Genomic DNA, 16,609 nt, shown 5'->3' with positions numbered 1-16,609 from the left:
GAAGCACATACTGGGAAACAATCTTGACCCAGCCATTTTCCCAGTGTCATGGTTCTTTGATGTTTCTTTGGTGGTGTCCAATAAAGGGCTGCATGTAGTCTTGCGGGTTGAACTCCTCATACAGTATAAACAGAATTTCTTCCAGTCTCACTTATATGCTCAAACATAATCTGAAATTGCGAGTAAATGAACATGATGTCTATATTGTCATAATGCTGGCGTGTAGGCCCTAGGACAACATTCATAGTATACAGTAAAGGGAAATACGAATCCTTGTGTGTATAACTCCTCATATACATGTACTATCAATCTGACATCTTTCAAACTTAATCATACGGCGTCAATCATAATGTGAAGGGAAAAACTATTTGATCCGGCAGTTTTCCCGGAGTTATGACACTTTCTGTTTTAGAAGAAAAAAATATATTGCTTAGTATAATATCTTTTGCCGAACTTGTCAAACTCAGATTACTATTTCTTTAAGACTTGTGTAACTGACTACCGTACGAAGACGTGCTTCATATTTTATAATATGCAACATTTTTGTTCACTTTCTGTTGTGTCGGAATCCTGTTTATATTTTAAAAAGGATGTTTTACTCACATGATGACGTTAAAATGCGCACAAAGTACTTAATTTAATATGATTTTGACTGGGCATTTTTCAGAGTTACGGCCTTTTCCAAATATAGTGTGTAGTAGGACCAACTGTATAAAAGATACTAAAACTATTAATCAGATTTTACTCAAACGTTAACAGATGATTAACAATTATGTGCACGTGCTTGAAACTCTTTTTTACTCGAGTAATTGAAAAATCATATATTGTTACTGTGTAAAGAATTTACTTCCTGTGAGATAAAATCTGTTTGAATTTATCCAGATATGTTTATTACCTATAATTTACATTATGTACATTAGAGAGGAATTGCATGTCTACATATCGGGGAATGTATACATTTTTTCGATCACATAAATTGGATATATTATTAGATTATTTCACTGGTTGTATGTGCAGAGAGAATAATGATTCGGCTCGAGGGTAACGGTTTAGTCAGTAACGAGGCACCACCCATCCGCACGTACATCCAGTGATAGAATCGAATCTTTCTCTTGCATGCTGTATTCGACAAATAACAATAAACAGTAAAAAAACATCAAACGAATGTTTTTCTTTACATTATAGCATTCATTACTTACAGCAGCGTATTTAAACAAAAAAAAAGAAGAAGTTAATCAGCTTTTGTAAACAGAACTGAGCTGTGTGCTGTGAAATTAATCCAAGTAGATCTATAAATGTAGAAATAATCGAAACCTACAGTCCAGAAATGCCATATTTCTTTTGTAGTTTTTTTGTAGATGAGTCCAAAACAGACATAATTTTATCACATTTGACTTTACTACTATTTCGTTCCCTATTCAAGGTCATTCGGAATAACTTCCGATGTATATAACCCTGCGTTTCGTCTGCAGACAGCTGTATTAAAAAGAACTGATAATTTTCTTATTTCTGAACGAAAAATAAAAGTTCTCATTTTTTGTTATAACATTTCCTATCAGATGGTCATGGCTTAGGTTCAAAAACTGATGAAAAGATGGCGCTAGAAGTAATGTTTTGTTTATCAGAAATTAGAATCTGACGTCTTTTGAACCGAAAAATATACTATTAAAACACAAAGAGGACTTCAAGGTATTATACTGATATCTAGTTTATACAAAAAGCTCAAATGCATAAGTCTTCTCTATAAATTTATTTTTTAAGGCTCTTTTACAACACATTCACGGGTGTAAGAACGGAGTTTTCCAACACCGACGAAAACACCGGAAATCCCCGTAATGTCAGAAAATATCGAAATTTATTCGTCATCGCGATCTATTTTTAACGTCTTAGGCAAGGAAAACGATCTTACATGTCTGCCTATGAACGACAACTGTTTTTCACACACACCTATCTTCAGGTATGATAAACCCATGTAAAATCCTTTTAGTCCAAAGGAACGGTTGTAGGTGCGCTCAAATGCATAAGTCTTCTCTATAAATTTATTTTTTAAGGCTCTTTTACAGCCCATTCACGGGTGTAAGATCGGAGTTTTCCAACACCGGCGAAAACACCGGAAATCCCCGTAATGTCAGAAAATATCGAAATTTATTCGTCATCGCGATCTATTTTTTAACGTCTTAGGCAAGGAAAACGATCTGACATGTCTGCCTATGAACGACAACTGTTTTTCACACACGCTTATCTTCAGGTATGATAAACCCTAACATGTAATATCCTTCTAGTCCAAAGGAACGGTTGTAGGTGAAGGTGCGCCATCTTTGTTGATGTAGCAGTTTCTCTTAGGACAGACTACTATTTACATTTACCTAGTATGTATTATTTAATGCATGTGCCATTTCAAAGCATCAGTTGAAGTGTAGGTAATCCCAAGTCAAAACTCTTCATACTCTTAACGTCTTCATGCCTACATTTAGCTGTCAGACAGGACATTTTTCAATTTATTTCAGAAAACTTCTGTGAAGGGCAACAGTGGACACTATAACATGCAACATCCATATTATTGCCATTAGCTATTAAATGTAATATCGACGGTACTGTGAATGGTGTCCCGGATCCTTGTAATTCTACCCAGTGTGCTGATACATCAGCAGGCATTACGCACACTTGTAAAAGTTGCGATTCGATTGGAGGTTGTAACATAAAAAGTATGATTTCCTACTCCTATATTAGCCCTTTCTGTCACCGAGTTGAATATTAAAGAAGTTTCGAATTTGAATCACATCTGCTTACAATATCTAATGGAATACTTTTTTCTAATATCTTTACATGGCAATTGTAAATAGTGACTTAGAAATAAAGCTATTCATAATCCATTAGAATCTTGCATTTAAACACTTTTATATTATTCGTTGACTTAAATGTTATGAATCTTTCTTACTAGATTCTAATATTTTCTTTATTCTGTAGGTTTGTTTACTTTATGTATATAAATTGTCGATGAAAACCTTTGATGTTTAGCGCAGTGGTAGTAATGTAGCATAACTTGTTTTTCAAAGAGGTCCAGTGTGACAGAACATCCTTTGGAGCCTACACAGGTGACAGTGTCTCTTTTACTTGCCTTACTCAAGACTTTGGCGAAGTAACACACATCTCTCTAAACGGTAGTATTGATGAGGATATAGATGCCGTTGACACGACTATACCAGTGACCAAAGATGTTAATAATCATTGTCAGTGAATATGATTTCGTGCTTAGTTTTGCCAACGTGTCATGTGACCAGGAGGGGAATTACGTCATTAGGCTTAATAATCAAACTGATGTTGCTCTTACCTTAAGTGTTATTTGTAAGTACACGGTGGCTCTAATATATATACTAATCCGCCATTTTGTAAATTGTAGACATTTTAGTTGATATTTGTGATTTTCATCGTCGTATAATGAGTAAATTGATGTGATGACATTGTTTGATTTTGTTGAAATTTCGAAATATTATCGGGTACATATTGTTCGAAGTAGTCCTAATATTTGAAGAACGTAATTATAGTAACTTTTAAGACAGTTGACAAAATAACAATGGCTGGTTGGCAGTTTTATTCAGTATATTATGTATTACAAACTTGAAAACAATGCATTAATATGTTTCGAAAAGAAGTTTTTAAAGGGTCCCTTTATGCTCAAGTAAATGCGATGGTTTCTCTCTCATAAAATCGTACGCACAACATTGAGGCTGTGCCGAAATTTATTTTAAATGTTTGACGGAAATGATTTTTGATATTTAAATAAAGTCCGGCCTGTTTCTCATACTAGTGTTTAACTTCCATTCTTTTGATATGGATAATACATGTTTTTCTCTCTAATTTACAGCTGAACCAGATATCCCAAATATATTTGTTCCTGAAATAATGACTGCGAATCGGGAGATGAAAATCAACTGCAGCGGCCAAATAGGGCGGGATGAAGTGGGCAACAACAAAACAGCTATCTATCTTGAAATCATGCATCAGGTCAATTCACTATTCTGTGTTTATAATCGTTCTGCTTATAGGTTTACTAATAGTTCCTTCTAGTCTGTATATTTCTTGAAACCATCATTTAAACCGAATGACGCATCTCAATATCTGTTGTTGTAATTTAAAAACTACACTACGTTTTGGCAGTCAGTTGTTTACACCAAACGTTATAAATGTTTCTTCACTGTCCCGCATTCGTTACCGGATACAAAAGAAATATAAAAAAGTAATTTTATTTTGAACATTTATTCATTTAAAGGATTCCAATGAATTTGAAGTACCTAATGGCTACGAGACGAGGATACCGTTAGATGGGAATTGTGAAATCTCAGAAACAGTGATGTTTAGCGTGACACCTGACGTTAGCTGGAATAACTCTGACGTTAGATGTAAAACTAAGAATGACTCCGGGGATGTAACATATTCGACACAAAAGACCATCTTATTGGAAGTACCAGGTAAAGTATGTTACCTGTCCTATTTGTTTATATTCTAACTCACGTAAACATGAAGTATTCGGGATAAGCTCTTGTGAGTACATCTGTCTGCACTTTTTCTCAAACGACATCTCCTACTTGACTACTCTACCAAGGTCAATCATATTTGACAGGAATGTTCCTTTGGTGATCCTAATTCAGATATGTTCGATCAACTACACAAAGGGGCTGCTAGAGCTAAAGAAGAAAAGAACTTCCAACCACATCTCTAGACCGACCAATTTTTGTAATAATTTCATAACTTTCCAAGGGGTGACCTCAGCCAAGATTGTTCAAGTTATTTTGATTCGTCAAAAAGATTGCCACCAGTGGGCGTGGTTACTTTTCCCTACATGTGCACTTCATTAAGTATGCACCTATACATTTATTTTAAATGTTTTTTCCACCCTTTCCACCCTCTTGATCTATTTAGATGTATTACCACCGAATTAATTGAAAAGATTGTATTAGGATATAAGAAACATGAACAATTAATAAATGAATTATTCATGTGATATGACAGTAGGAATTGATGAGTTCTAATATATTTCATAGGAGATAAACATGTATCCTAGGCTAGATGATATTAATCGTGATAGAATTAGAAACTGTAGTGCCATAACCCTTTTGGCATTTTCATATCTACTTTACCTTCTAATTAGTGAATGAAGTAGGCTAAGTATTAGCTTTTTTCTCAAATAGTATTAGTTACTTTTACGTAAAAATATCGTAATCATAAATCATAAATATTTTATTTATCGAAGCTGGTTCTCAGAAATAGAGCTATTTTTATAGTTTAGAAAACAATGAAAAATGAAAACAAAATTTCAAGAGTGTCCGAATGAGATATGCATAACTTTTAAACATTCTAATAGAAACTATAATAGGATGTATCTTAATTGCTCTGAATAAGGCATTATATAAATGACATATCTGCTGTTCGATCGCGGAAGATGAAATAGGCGTGTGTTTCTCAGGTGAGTTTTTCTGGTCACTCGATGTCCGGCGTCCGTCGTCTGTCTGTCGTCTGTCTGTCCGTCAACATTTAGCTTGTGTATGCGATAGAGGCTGTATTTTTCAACTGATCTTCATGAAATTTGGTCAGAATGATTACCTTGATGATTCTAGGTCGAGTTTGAAAATGGATTATCTGGGGTCAAAAACTAGGTCACTAGATCAAATCAAAGAAAAACCTTGTGTATGCGATAGAGGCTGTAATTCTCAATTAATCTTCATGAATTTTAGTCAGAATAATTACCTTGATGAAATCTAGGTCGAGTTTGAAAATATGTCATCTGGGGTAAAAAAGTAGGTCACTAGGTCAAATAAAAGGAAAACCTTGTGTATGCGATTGAGCCTGTATGTTTCAATTAATCTTCATGAATTTTGGTCAGAATAATTGCCTTGATGAACTCAAGGTCAAGTTTGAATATGGGTCATCTGGAATCAAAATGTAGGTCATTAGGTCAAATCAAAAACTTAGTGTATGCGATAGAGGCTATATTTTTCGTTTGATCTTCCTGAAATTAAGTCAGAATGATTGCCTTGATAAAGTCTATGTCAAGTTTGAATATGGGTCATCTTGAGTCAAAAATTAGGTCGCTAGGTCAAATCAAACAAAAACCTTGTGTATGCGATAGAGGCTGTATTTTTCAATTGATTTTTATGAAATTTGGTCAGAATGATTGCCTTGATAAAATCTAGATAGAGTTTGATTATTGGTCATCTGAGTTCAAAAAGTAGGTCACTAGGTCAAATTAAAGAAAAACCTTGTGTATGCAATAGAGGCTGTATTGTTCAATTGATCTTCATGATATTTGGTCAGAATGATTGCCTTGATAAAATCTAGATCAAATTTGAATATGGGTTATCTGGGGTCAAAAAGTAGGTCACTGGGTCAAATCAAAGGGACACCTTGTGTATGCGATAGAGGCTGTTTTTTTTTTCAATTGATCTTCCTGAAAGTAAGTCAGAATGTATGCCTTGATGAAATCTAGGTAGAATTTGAATATGGGTTACCTGTAGTCAAAAAATAGGTCACTAGGTTAAATGAAAAAAACCTTGTCTATGTGATAGAGGCTGTATTTTTCAACTGATCTTCATGAAATTTTGTCAGAATGATAGCCTTGATAAAATCTAGGTCAAGTTTAAATATAGGTCATCTGGGTTCAAAAACTAGGTCACTAGAACAAATCAAAGAAAAACCTTGTGTATGCGATATAGGCTGTATTTTTCAATTGATCTTCATGAAATTTGGTCAGAATGATAGCCTTGATGAAATCTAGGTCAAGTTCGAATATGGGTCATCTGAGGTCAAAACCTAGGTCACTAGGTCAAATCAAAGAAAATACTTGTTTTTGCTCCAATTATAATGATAATTGGTCAGAATATTTTTTTCCATGAAATCACTAGGTCAAACATGTTTACACTGTTATGATGTATTATGGTGTGTTTCTTAGGTGAGCGACCTAGGGGCATCTTGGCCCTCTTGTTTTTGTTATTTTATTGGCTTTTATATTACAAAATTTAATGAATTAATTATAACTTTAATTTTCACTTAAACGTTATGCTCTTCCATTTCTCGAAGTTTGTATAACAATTTTATTGTGATCTTGTGACACCTGGCTAAGTACGCCAAAGGCTGACAAGCACTTTTGCAATAGACGCATCTATTCAAAATTAATGAATATAGATTATTGCATGTGTAGAGGATGTGGTGTGCATGAACCTTTGCATTTTCTCTAACGTCAACGTGCAGGCTCATTCAAACGGAGCCTGCAACAATTTCATTTCTGTCTTTTTTGGTGACCTGTGGTTTCCAATTTTCTATTCTATGACGAGTAAAAATGTCAATCTCAAAAATAGACATATTTATTAGCGTTTATCTGTTTTTAGGCGGTAATTTATAAAAAAAAACAACAGAAGCATTAATAGAAAATGGCCTACTTTGGACGGTTTTAAAGCACAACCTTATTCGTATAAAGGCATGCACCGCTAAAACTGAGGTCATGTGGTGAACTTTGAATATTTTTGTTTTTATATTTACAGATATATTTTGTGAACCAGCTTTACAGTCATCACCAATTGGCGGTTCCATTATGTACACGTGTTCCTTGAAAGACATTTCCGATGTTTCAAGTATTGTTGTCAAGAGAAACGTAACTGACTTATTAAACGAAGACAATGTAACTCTGCCTTACGAGCATACAGTTGATTCTGCATTTTCAGTGGCAATACCTTCTAACACCAAGTTAGAAATAAATTTCGAAAATGTTACTTGCGATAAGGAAGGAGAATATAACGTTATCGTAAATGGGGTTCTGCACGCGACACTTGCACTAAGAATTGTTTGTAAGTAATAAATACACCTACTTTCATGAACAAGTTAAGCCAATATTTTGTCCGTGTATTCATTCAGTTCTTCAGGTCTGAAATCTCATACTTTCAACAACTAGGTTGCGCAATAATCCATGTTGAGATGTGTTTCAGTGTCAAGTTTACATTGTGTTTTCTCACAGATAAAACTGTCCAACCTGAAATCTTTATTGGACTAATTGTTGGTATTATTTGTTTCAATTGAAACAGAAATAATTTTTTTTTGAAAGTGCGTGTCCTTGAAATGTGTTTCTAGTTGTTTTTATTTTATTTGATTGAAGCTCCTTCGGCGGAACCGAGTTTGAATATACCATCGGAAGTAAGACTTAACCAGCAGCTTGAAATCAGTTGTAGCGGAGAACTTGGCAGGGACCAAGAGGGGAATGCGGAAAGCGAAATGTTTCTGGAAGTCAAATTTGCGGTATTATGCATATATGTATCTTTATGTGTCATTATGAGTATATCTCAGTCGGTCAAAGGTTGGTATTTCCTGGCCTTTAAGAAAGGCATTTTAACAATATGAATTACCCTAATCACTTTCGTAAGTGAATATTTACCCTTAAAAGTAATAGTACTACATTAAACATATTTGGAATCATTTCGTTCTTGCGACTAGTTTTCAAATATTTTAATATTAACTAAATATTCACATTAGAAGTTTTGACTTTTATTCCCCTCAATAATAGACGTTTCTCAAAAACAAATCATGTAGCTTCTAAAAATTTCGGTATGGTAGAGTCACTGTAAATTATACTTGACTGGTTGCGGCTGTATTGTTCCACGTTTGACAAATTAAATTTGGATCATCAAAAACAAAACTGGTCAATTTATTTATCTTGCAACGGTGTAAGGACCTAAATGAATTTCTGATATTCCTTTCAGATGCCGACAACCAAATCTTTGTTTATCAGAATAAAATCAGTCCGAGTATGATCCTTATGAGTGGTAATCACTATTCGTTTGGCATAGAACATTTTCCACCTCGCCTACCTTGTTGATGTACATTATGATCAACTATTCCAAATGGATAGATGGGTTTGAAATGTAAACTAATCGAAAAGTGTGATATCATCTTAATTTTGAATGGTAGAAATATTCAGATTCCTGTAAAGATACATGTCATTTATTCCAGAACGATTTAGAGTTTTCTGTGTACGAGAAAGATATAGAACTGGGTAATGTTGTATTCAACGATTGTCAGTTTACGCAGACGGTTCGCTTGATTTTTTATCCCGATGTTAGCTGGAACAATTCAGAGGTTAAATGTGTCACCCGTAACAACACTCATATTGTTGAAGCATCATCAAGCCAAGATATTCAGGTTATAAGTCCAAGTAAGTTTTGTTTAACAGTTTCTCACTCTTAAAACATAGGATGGACAAACACTACTAAGTAAAGGGCATTAATCCGATATGCAATAAAATGGATGATGGATTTGAGAGTGTCAGGGTATGGAGGATATTTGATTGTTTCAGTGTAAGATACAAATATATTTCACCGAGTGAACACTATAATACAATATTTTCACGAGTCGCGCTCGTCGCGCTCGTGAAAATGTGAAAAATTTCTCACTTCTCAGTGAGATATATTCAATATTCACTCAAAACAAACACATTTTCATTTTATTTTATGCTTAATTACGTTGAGATATGCATTTTGCAACATTTTTTAAACTCAGCGCGGGAAACAGGCGCGCGTAAACAGACATGACGTCAGACGTGTTGTGACGTTAGAAAGACGCACACACAACATAAAAGTCCATTTTATTTTATTTTTTGCTGCATAACGTTATGAAATTCTCATTAAGTAAAATAATTTGAATCGAGATATATACTATAATGAACAAAGTGCGACTTCAATTTTTATCCTGTTTTAAGCAAATAATTTAAAATTCATACATAATGTACAAGTAGATCGGAGCTATATCTCTCACAGTGTGAAAATATAGATTTCATATTTTCACAGTGTGAGTGATGAGATGTAAAAATATTTAACTGATAGAATACAGTATTTCATTAGTTAGCACGAAATAAATTTCGATCTTATATTGAAACAAACAAATTTTCTGTTTATTTTATATATCCAGTTTGTCCACGCAACGTCATGTGCATCGAATCATGATGTCATAATGTTGTGATGTCAGGATATCTTTGTATAAAAACTGTAAATAGTTCTATTACGTTTCCTGGTTTCTTTTACATTTTATTGTGATAGAATGTATATATTTATGATCCTGTTAGTATTTCTATACATCTGTATCTTTACTGAAGTATATTTTGCAAGGAATTTTCTATTCTTTATAATTCATATTCTTTCGCATTCAAATGTAGTTCCGTTACGAAACAGTTAAAATATCAATTTTATCTCACTGATTAATTTCAGTATTTCACCAGTTAGCATTAAATGTAAAATCATATTTGTTTCTGAATTTTATGATAACATTTACTCTATTGATGAAAACTAACTCATTATCTCTCATGAACAGACTCAAACGTGTTTTTATCACAAGTTATACAGAAAGAAAATAATTCATTTCAGATACCTATTTCCAGCAAACGGATGTGATCGGAATCGTAGATGAGACTGTGACATTTACATGCATTGTAAAAGACGTGCAAGACCTGTCAGATATCACTATCTCAAAGGGAGAAACTCACACCACTATAGCGTCATACTTGTCAGGTTCAGACATGGATGGTGTGACAGTTGAGAATAGCAGCCTGAATGGTCCATCTGGAGTTTTGACAATCAACATGACTGTACAATGTGGATACGATGGAAACTATTACTGCGAGCCGATCGGCTCAGGAACAACTCCTTCGAAGGCGGTGGCAAGTCTACTTGTGCGACGTAAGTACATTTCAGCAGTAAATACTTTAACTCTATTGTCCAGTATATACTTAGTAACCAACTTAGATACCTTAGGAAAATATCACGTTGAAATTGTATTCATATTCGTGTACATTATTGTATATAAAACCATATCAAACATGTTAACTGTGTCAGAGAGGAATATTTCTCAGAGAAAGCCAAAGAAAGGTTTATTCAGATAAATAGCATTGCAATTTCGTTCCCACTGATGTATACCACTTTTTAAAAACAATATGGTAAATATTTAATACTTTTATATTTCTAAGCTCGCACTGACAGAAAGTAATAATTATGTTATAAAATGTATTATAGTCTGCCTATATATCTAAAGAAGAGGCCTAGAAATTGGCTTTGATGGCATTTTTTGTTAATGCCCGACAGCCATGTTCATTGTTAACTTTATAAAAATTAGAAACTTTTCAGGGGGGGCTGTCGCCTTCTAAGGGTAATAGTAAGGTCACAGCACAAGGTCAAAGGTCAGTAAGTGCATTTTTTGTTATAAACTTCAGATATCTGCAATTTTTGCTACACTCTAAAACAAACTTTTTTTTTCGGTGATAATTATGAGTTTCAGAAGTAAAATGAATTACTTCAAACAGATTTATTGCATTTAAGACTGGCTAAATTCAAAACGACTATAGATATTTCTATAGAATGAGCTTAAATTGTCGTACGCTCTAATATTTTGTTCATTTATGAAAGTTATTTTTCTCATGCTTCTAAAATTTCCGTTTCCATAATGGCTGGTTGGTTACCTGTATGGTTGTCTGTATGAACAGTACAGGTAGAAAAGTTCTATAGCGCGTACAGTCAAACTTGCGCTAAAGACCACCTCTGAACAGAAGCCACCTGACTCTAAACAGTACTGGTTTTGTTTCCTATTTTAACATTTACACTATATTTTACATGTGAACAAAGATCACCTGTTAATTAAGACCACTTTTTGTTTCTCCAAAGGGTGGTCTTTATAGACAGGTTTGACTGTATTTTATAAAGACTAGTAAAGTCAAACTCCGTTTGCTCGAATTCGGATTATCCAATTACTACTTTTGCTCGCTCGAACCCGGTGTAAGGTCTATATAATGTATACTTCACGTTAGCTTGTACTACTGATACTTCGAACACATGATGCTTGTCCTATCAAACTCTAGCGAAAATAGTTTGATTGTACTAACTGTTGACAGATCTAAAGATTCCTTCGGCGGCATAGAACTCCAGAGCGCAAAAATATCAAACTCGGTTTGATTAAGTCTGTTTGTAAGATAAAATGAAATATGAAAATTATAAAGCATTATCTAAAACTGTCCATGCTGTCAATCAAAACTCTATTCCATTGGTTTACGCATGTGCATCAGCATGAAAAATGGTACTTTTCATATTTTTGAATTAGCTAAAAAATATTCCTTGCACACTGACATTAGGCTATTATAAGAACTTGTAACCGCTCTTCAAGTGTTTCAGTATCTACAGTTTTGTAAATATTTGTTTATGTTGGTTCTTTAGATGTCATAACTTCAAAAATGCTTGATAATTGTCAGTGAATTTTACAGTATATCGAATGTTATTAGTATGATCTTTATGACCGTGAATATAGGGGCAAAGCATGTTTGTTTTCCTGTTACAACACCTTTAGATTTCCGGGTGATTGGTTGGTGATAGAACCGTGTGGAGCAAACTTATCAATGTATCAAGATGGAATCTACTGATGTTATAAAATAAACAATCGTGAGCTAATGCTATTGTAGCCTTAAACGTGTAAAATATATTGTCAATTAAATTCAGTGCGGAATAATGGAATGAATTTCCCTTACATAGAAATAACTTCTTATCCTTATATAAAAATGAATAAACTCCATAACACTTCACAAGCTATAGACGGGTTAGCCTGACATAATTTATCAATCGGCATTGTTTGTTTATTATAAGTCCATCATTTTGAATTTCAAATCTCTTCTTCATGCTCTTCTCATCCTGTAGGAAGTTATTTTTACGCCTTTTATATCTCCTAGTAACTATCGAACCACAATATTTCATCATTTTGATTAGTTGAACCATCATATGTCAGTAATCATGAAAATATCGTGAGGGATAACTTCAATATATCACTGAACGAGCCTAAATGTTACTATTATAAAAAAATTCTAAAGCAACATTCTGATGTTTTGATATCTTTACTTTTTCATTTTTATTTGTAAATTATCTGTAAATTGTTACGATCTGATTCGTTTTTCAACTTTGATTTAAACAGGAAGTGAGAGTGTAGAAGCAAAGCCAAAGATAAAAAGATCGAAACAGAAAAAGCGTGGTGAATTTTTAGATTAAAATGATGCAAATATCGCATTAAGAGCTTCGGTGATAGAAAATCTTGCTCTTGAAATGTGCTACATAATTGGAAATACCTAAAATATGATAATAAAAGCCTGACTTATAGTAAAAAAAGAACTATATTACAGTAAATCAAGGAATAGTGTATAGATTAACTAGTTGAAATCCTACAGATCTTTTCTCATTAGTTTATTACTGTACATGTACTGTGTAAACCTATGCTCTGACCAATATTTCAGTTATTCTTCTAAAAGGGTCCTATTTTAACATCGTCACGTGGACAAATTAACATAAATATATATCATATAATGAGTCATCACCAGATCTTAAATCATTTCTTTAGGGGCTGGAGAAGGATTTCATATAATATTATAAATGTAACGGCGGTCAATTAACTTAATCAGTGTTTCTGGAGTCTCTGCAAGTAGTAGCCTTTTCCCTGCAAGTAACTGCCAACATCTCCAAATGATTCAGAAAGTGGAGGACGAAATCATTCCTGACAATGTCTATTATCAACTTATCATGGAGAACATTCTCCTCTCCCAGGGATCGAATTCAAGGCCCCTCGATCACTAAATCTGCGCTCTACTGATTGAGCTAAAAATACCATTTACGTGAGAAGTTTATACATTTATATGTTACAGTAATTCATTTTCCGCTTAGTCTTCTTCCGCAAAACCTATCATATTTTCTCTTTGGCACACATTTCTCAAAAATTGTACAATATGTAAATATTCTTTTATAGTCAGTTCAGAGCTTAAAATTAAGTTTTATTGCTGCCTGAAATGCAAGAAATGCATTTGCAGTGTCATTTTGTAATCATTTGCTCAACAATTTTTCTAACTGCACACCTGACTTTTGTTTTTATCTCTGCCAAACTTTGACAGATTTGAATGAAAATTGGACACATTGTTTAATGACCAGTTCAATTAAATAAACATAACAACGATATCAATTGCTCGTACAGTCGTTGTGCCATGACAGTTTAAATAAGGTACCCCCATCCCTCGCCCCCCCCCCCCACCCTACCAAAAATGTCACTGAATGAATGCAACTTGGTGATGGTCTGTATACGGCAAGTACTGTCATCTGCGGGATTAAACATTTTGTCATTAATTTGGTGTCATTAATGACGTCACAAACCTGATAAAAACAGAAAATATTAAGATGTTCCGTTGCAACTAAGCAGAGTTGAACATTCAGAATATAATAATTTTAATATCATTGAATTAATAGGATCAAAGTGTACTACTGTGATTTGGAATTTACTAACGTGACTTTTAATTTAAGGGTTACCTTATTGTTACCCTTACAGTTAAATGAATTTACATCAGGCTATGATCGTTTTTATGTTATATTATAATAGAATAATCATTTAACATTGTGTAAAACATTCATTCAAATATGTCAAAATTTGGCGATAAAGGGAAAAACAGGTGTGGAGTCAGAGAAGTTGCTGTGTACATCGTTAATATACGCACCATTTTGCTACCGTTAATACATTTTTAGTCATTTTTAAAAGTTCAGTTTTGACCTTGACATGTCTGTGACCTTGAAATTACATTGAAATAACCCTTTGATACAACATTTTCAAAAATATTTAACTAGTTCATCCACATATAAAGATTAGCAAACATATCAAGTAAAACATACTTTGCCATCATATTTCCCCAGATATATATTATTCTATATAATATTATATATATTAGATACATATTTTATATATTAAGTTTTATTTACAAAATAGTAAAGGGCATTGAGACACAGCATTTAAACCTAATTAGATGGTACTGTATATGAAAATAAAACGACTGCACAGCGGCATGATTTATTTGTAAATGCACCTATTTGACCTTTGACCCCATTGTACTGTAATGAGGAATCCTAGAAGGCGACAGCCCCTTTTAAATTTCATGTTCGATTCTAAGGAACACTTTAATACTAATATCCGAGCATTAACAAAAAATGCCATCAGAAATCACATTTTCCCAATATATTGGCAGACTATTAGAAGTAATTTATATCATGATAGAAACTTACGCAAGATGGTTTCTTAACACAAAACAAATATGCATGTTTTTTTGGTGAAAGTACTCAAGTGATAATTTTATCATTATTTCAGGCAAGCCAAAAGTGCCTATTCTACAAATGTCACGAGAAATAATTGAAAACAAGTTCACTTTAGGAGACAGAATATTTTATTGTTTGGGTGAATTAGGAGACCCGCCTGGTACAATAGAAATACAAAGCAATTTCAATGGATCATTTGAAACATTCTTGGCACCACAACCTGAATTAGAAGATAACGGCTTTGGATTTATTGTGAATACTGAAACAAATACAACCGACTGTATGAATTATGTAAGTGTTGGCTTCGCTTTCCACAATGTCACAATGGATATGCAGACAAAACGCTTAAGATGCGTGATACATCCTTCTGATGATCTGTTGGCTTCGGAGGACTTATCTGATGAAAAACAAATAAATATTGTTTCAGGTAGATATTTTTTAATTTGTCGGTATCAATTTTAATACATTGTAGCTTATTTTGATTTGTTTGTTTGTTTTGGGTTTTACGCCGTTTTTCAACAGTATTTCAGTCAGGTAACGGCGGGCAGTTAACCTAACCAGTGTTCCTGGATTCTGTACCAGTACAAACCTGTTCTCCGCAAGTAACTGCCAACTTCCCCACATGAATCAGAGGTGGAGGACTAATGATTTCAGACACAATGTCGTAGCTTATTTTGAATAAATAATTTTTTTCCATATTCTATTATGATACAGTTGTTTTAAATGCCGAAATTATATTGTGAAGTACTTAAATTATACATTATTAATGACTCTTTTCTGTGACCTTGATATTGTCTTGGGTTTTTTTTATTGTCTGGTATTTGAAGTTCAGATATTTTACGGACATTTTGCTTTACTTTCATTTTTTAATTATCAGCGGATTTTTGTGTCGGGAAATCTGGTTATGTGCCACATCCATACTTCTGCCATCTTCGTGTACTTTGTGACAGTGCGACGGATGGTAAAATTCTCGGTGTCCCCGAAGGTTGCAAAGAACACCTATGTTATAACGACGCCTCTCAATGTGTTGAATGTTCCACTATTGGTGGACGCAATGTTACAGGTAATTGGTAGTTTGTCATTTTATGTCCTTTCCCCTCCCCCTCCCCCACCCCACCCACGACCAAAGACGTTCTAGCGTACTTTATTTTTCAGGATACTAGTACGTGACATTTCGAAAAATGTTTCTTTAAATAATTCTTTCTAACAAAAATTATGCTGAAAATCAGTATTTGCCATAATCTGATATATAATGCACAATAGGATAGGGATCGGTAATTTTAAATATCTATTTAAGTAGATCAGGTTTGGTTATGATATTTTGTGACCGATATATATAGGGATAAAACACAATTGAAATGAAGGTTTTTAACATAGCACATTATATTATCTTGGAAGAAAAAAATTAAACAAGAACTACAAATATCAAAATGCACCGGTTTTTAAAGTTGTTGTTTCTAACAATATTTCTCACTTACGGA

General features: G+C 33.6%; 1 protein-coding gene across 1 annotated transcript in view; it reads left to right on the top strand.

The window, feature by feature from the left end:
- The window catches only part of LOC128546143 (uncharacterized), a 66,222-nt gene that overhangs the window by 40,543 nt on the left and 9,070 nt on the right, over positions 1-16,609 (top strand). The window contains exon 22 of the mRNA XM_053547072.1: positions 16,006-16,191. Within this exon, the coding sequence (XP_053403047.1) occupies positions 16,006-16,191 (186 nt within the window). The remainder of the gene's footprint in view (positions 1-16,005; positions 16,192-16,609) is intronic.

The sequence above is a fragment of the Mercenaria mercenaria genome, chromosome 7 (assembly GCF_021730395.1).
Source record: "Mercenaria mercenaria strain notata chromosome 7, MADL_Memer_1, whole genome shotgun sequence".
Taxonomy (NCBI): Eukaryota; Metazoa; Mollusca; class Bivalvia; order Venerida; family Veneridae; genus Mercenaria; species Mercenaria mercenaria.
The sequence above is the reverse complement of the archived record's forward strand: the minus strand, read 5'-3'. Positions and strand labels throughout refer to the sequence as shown.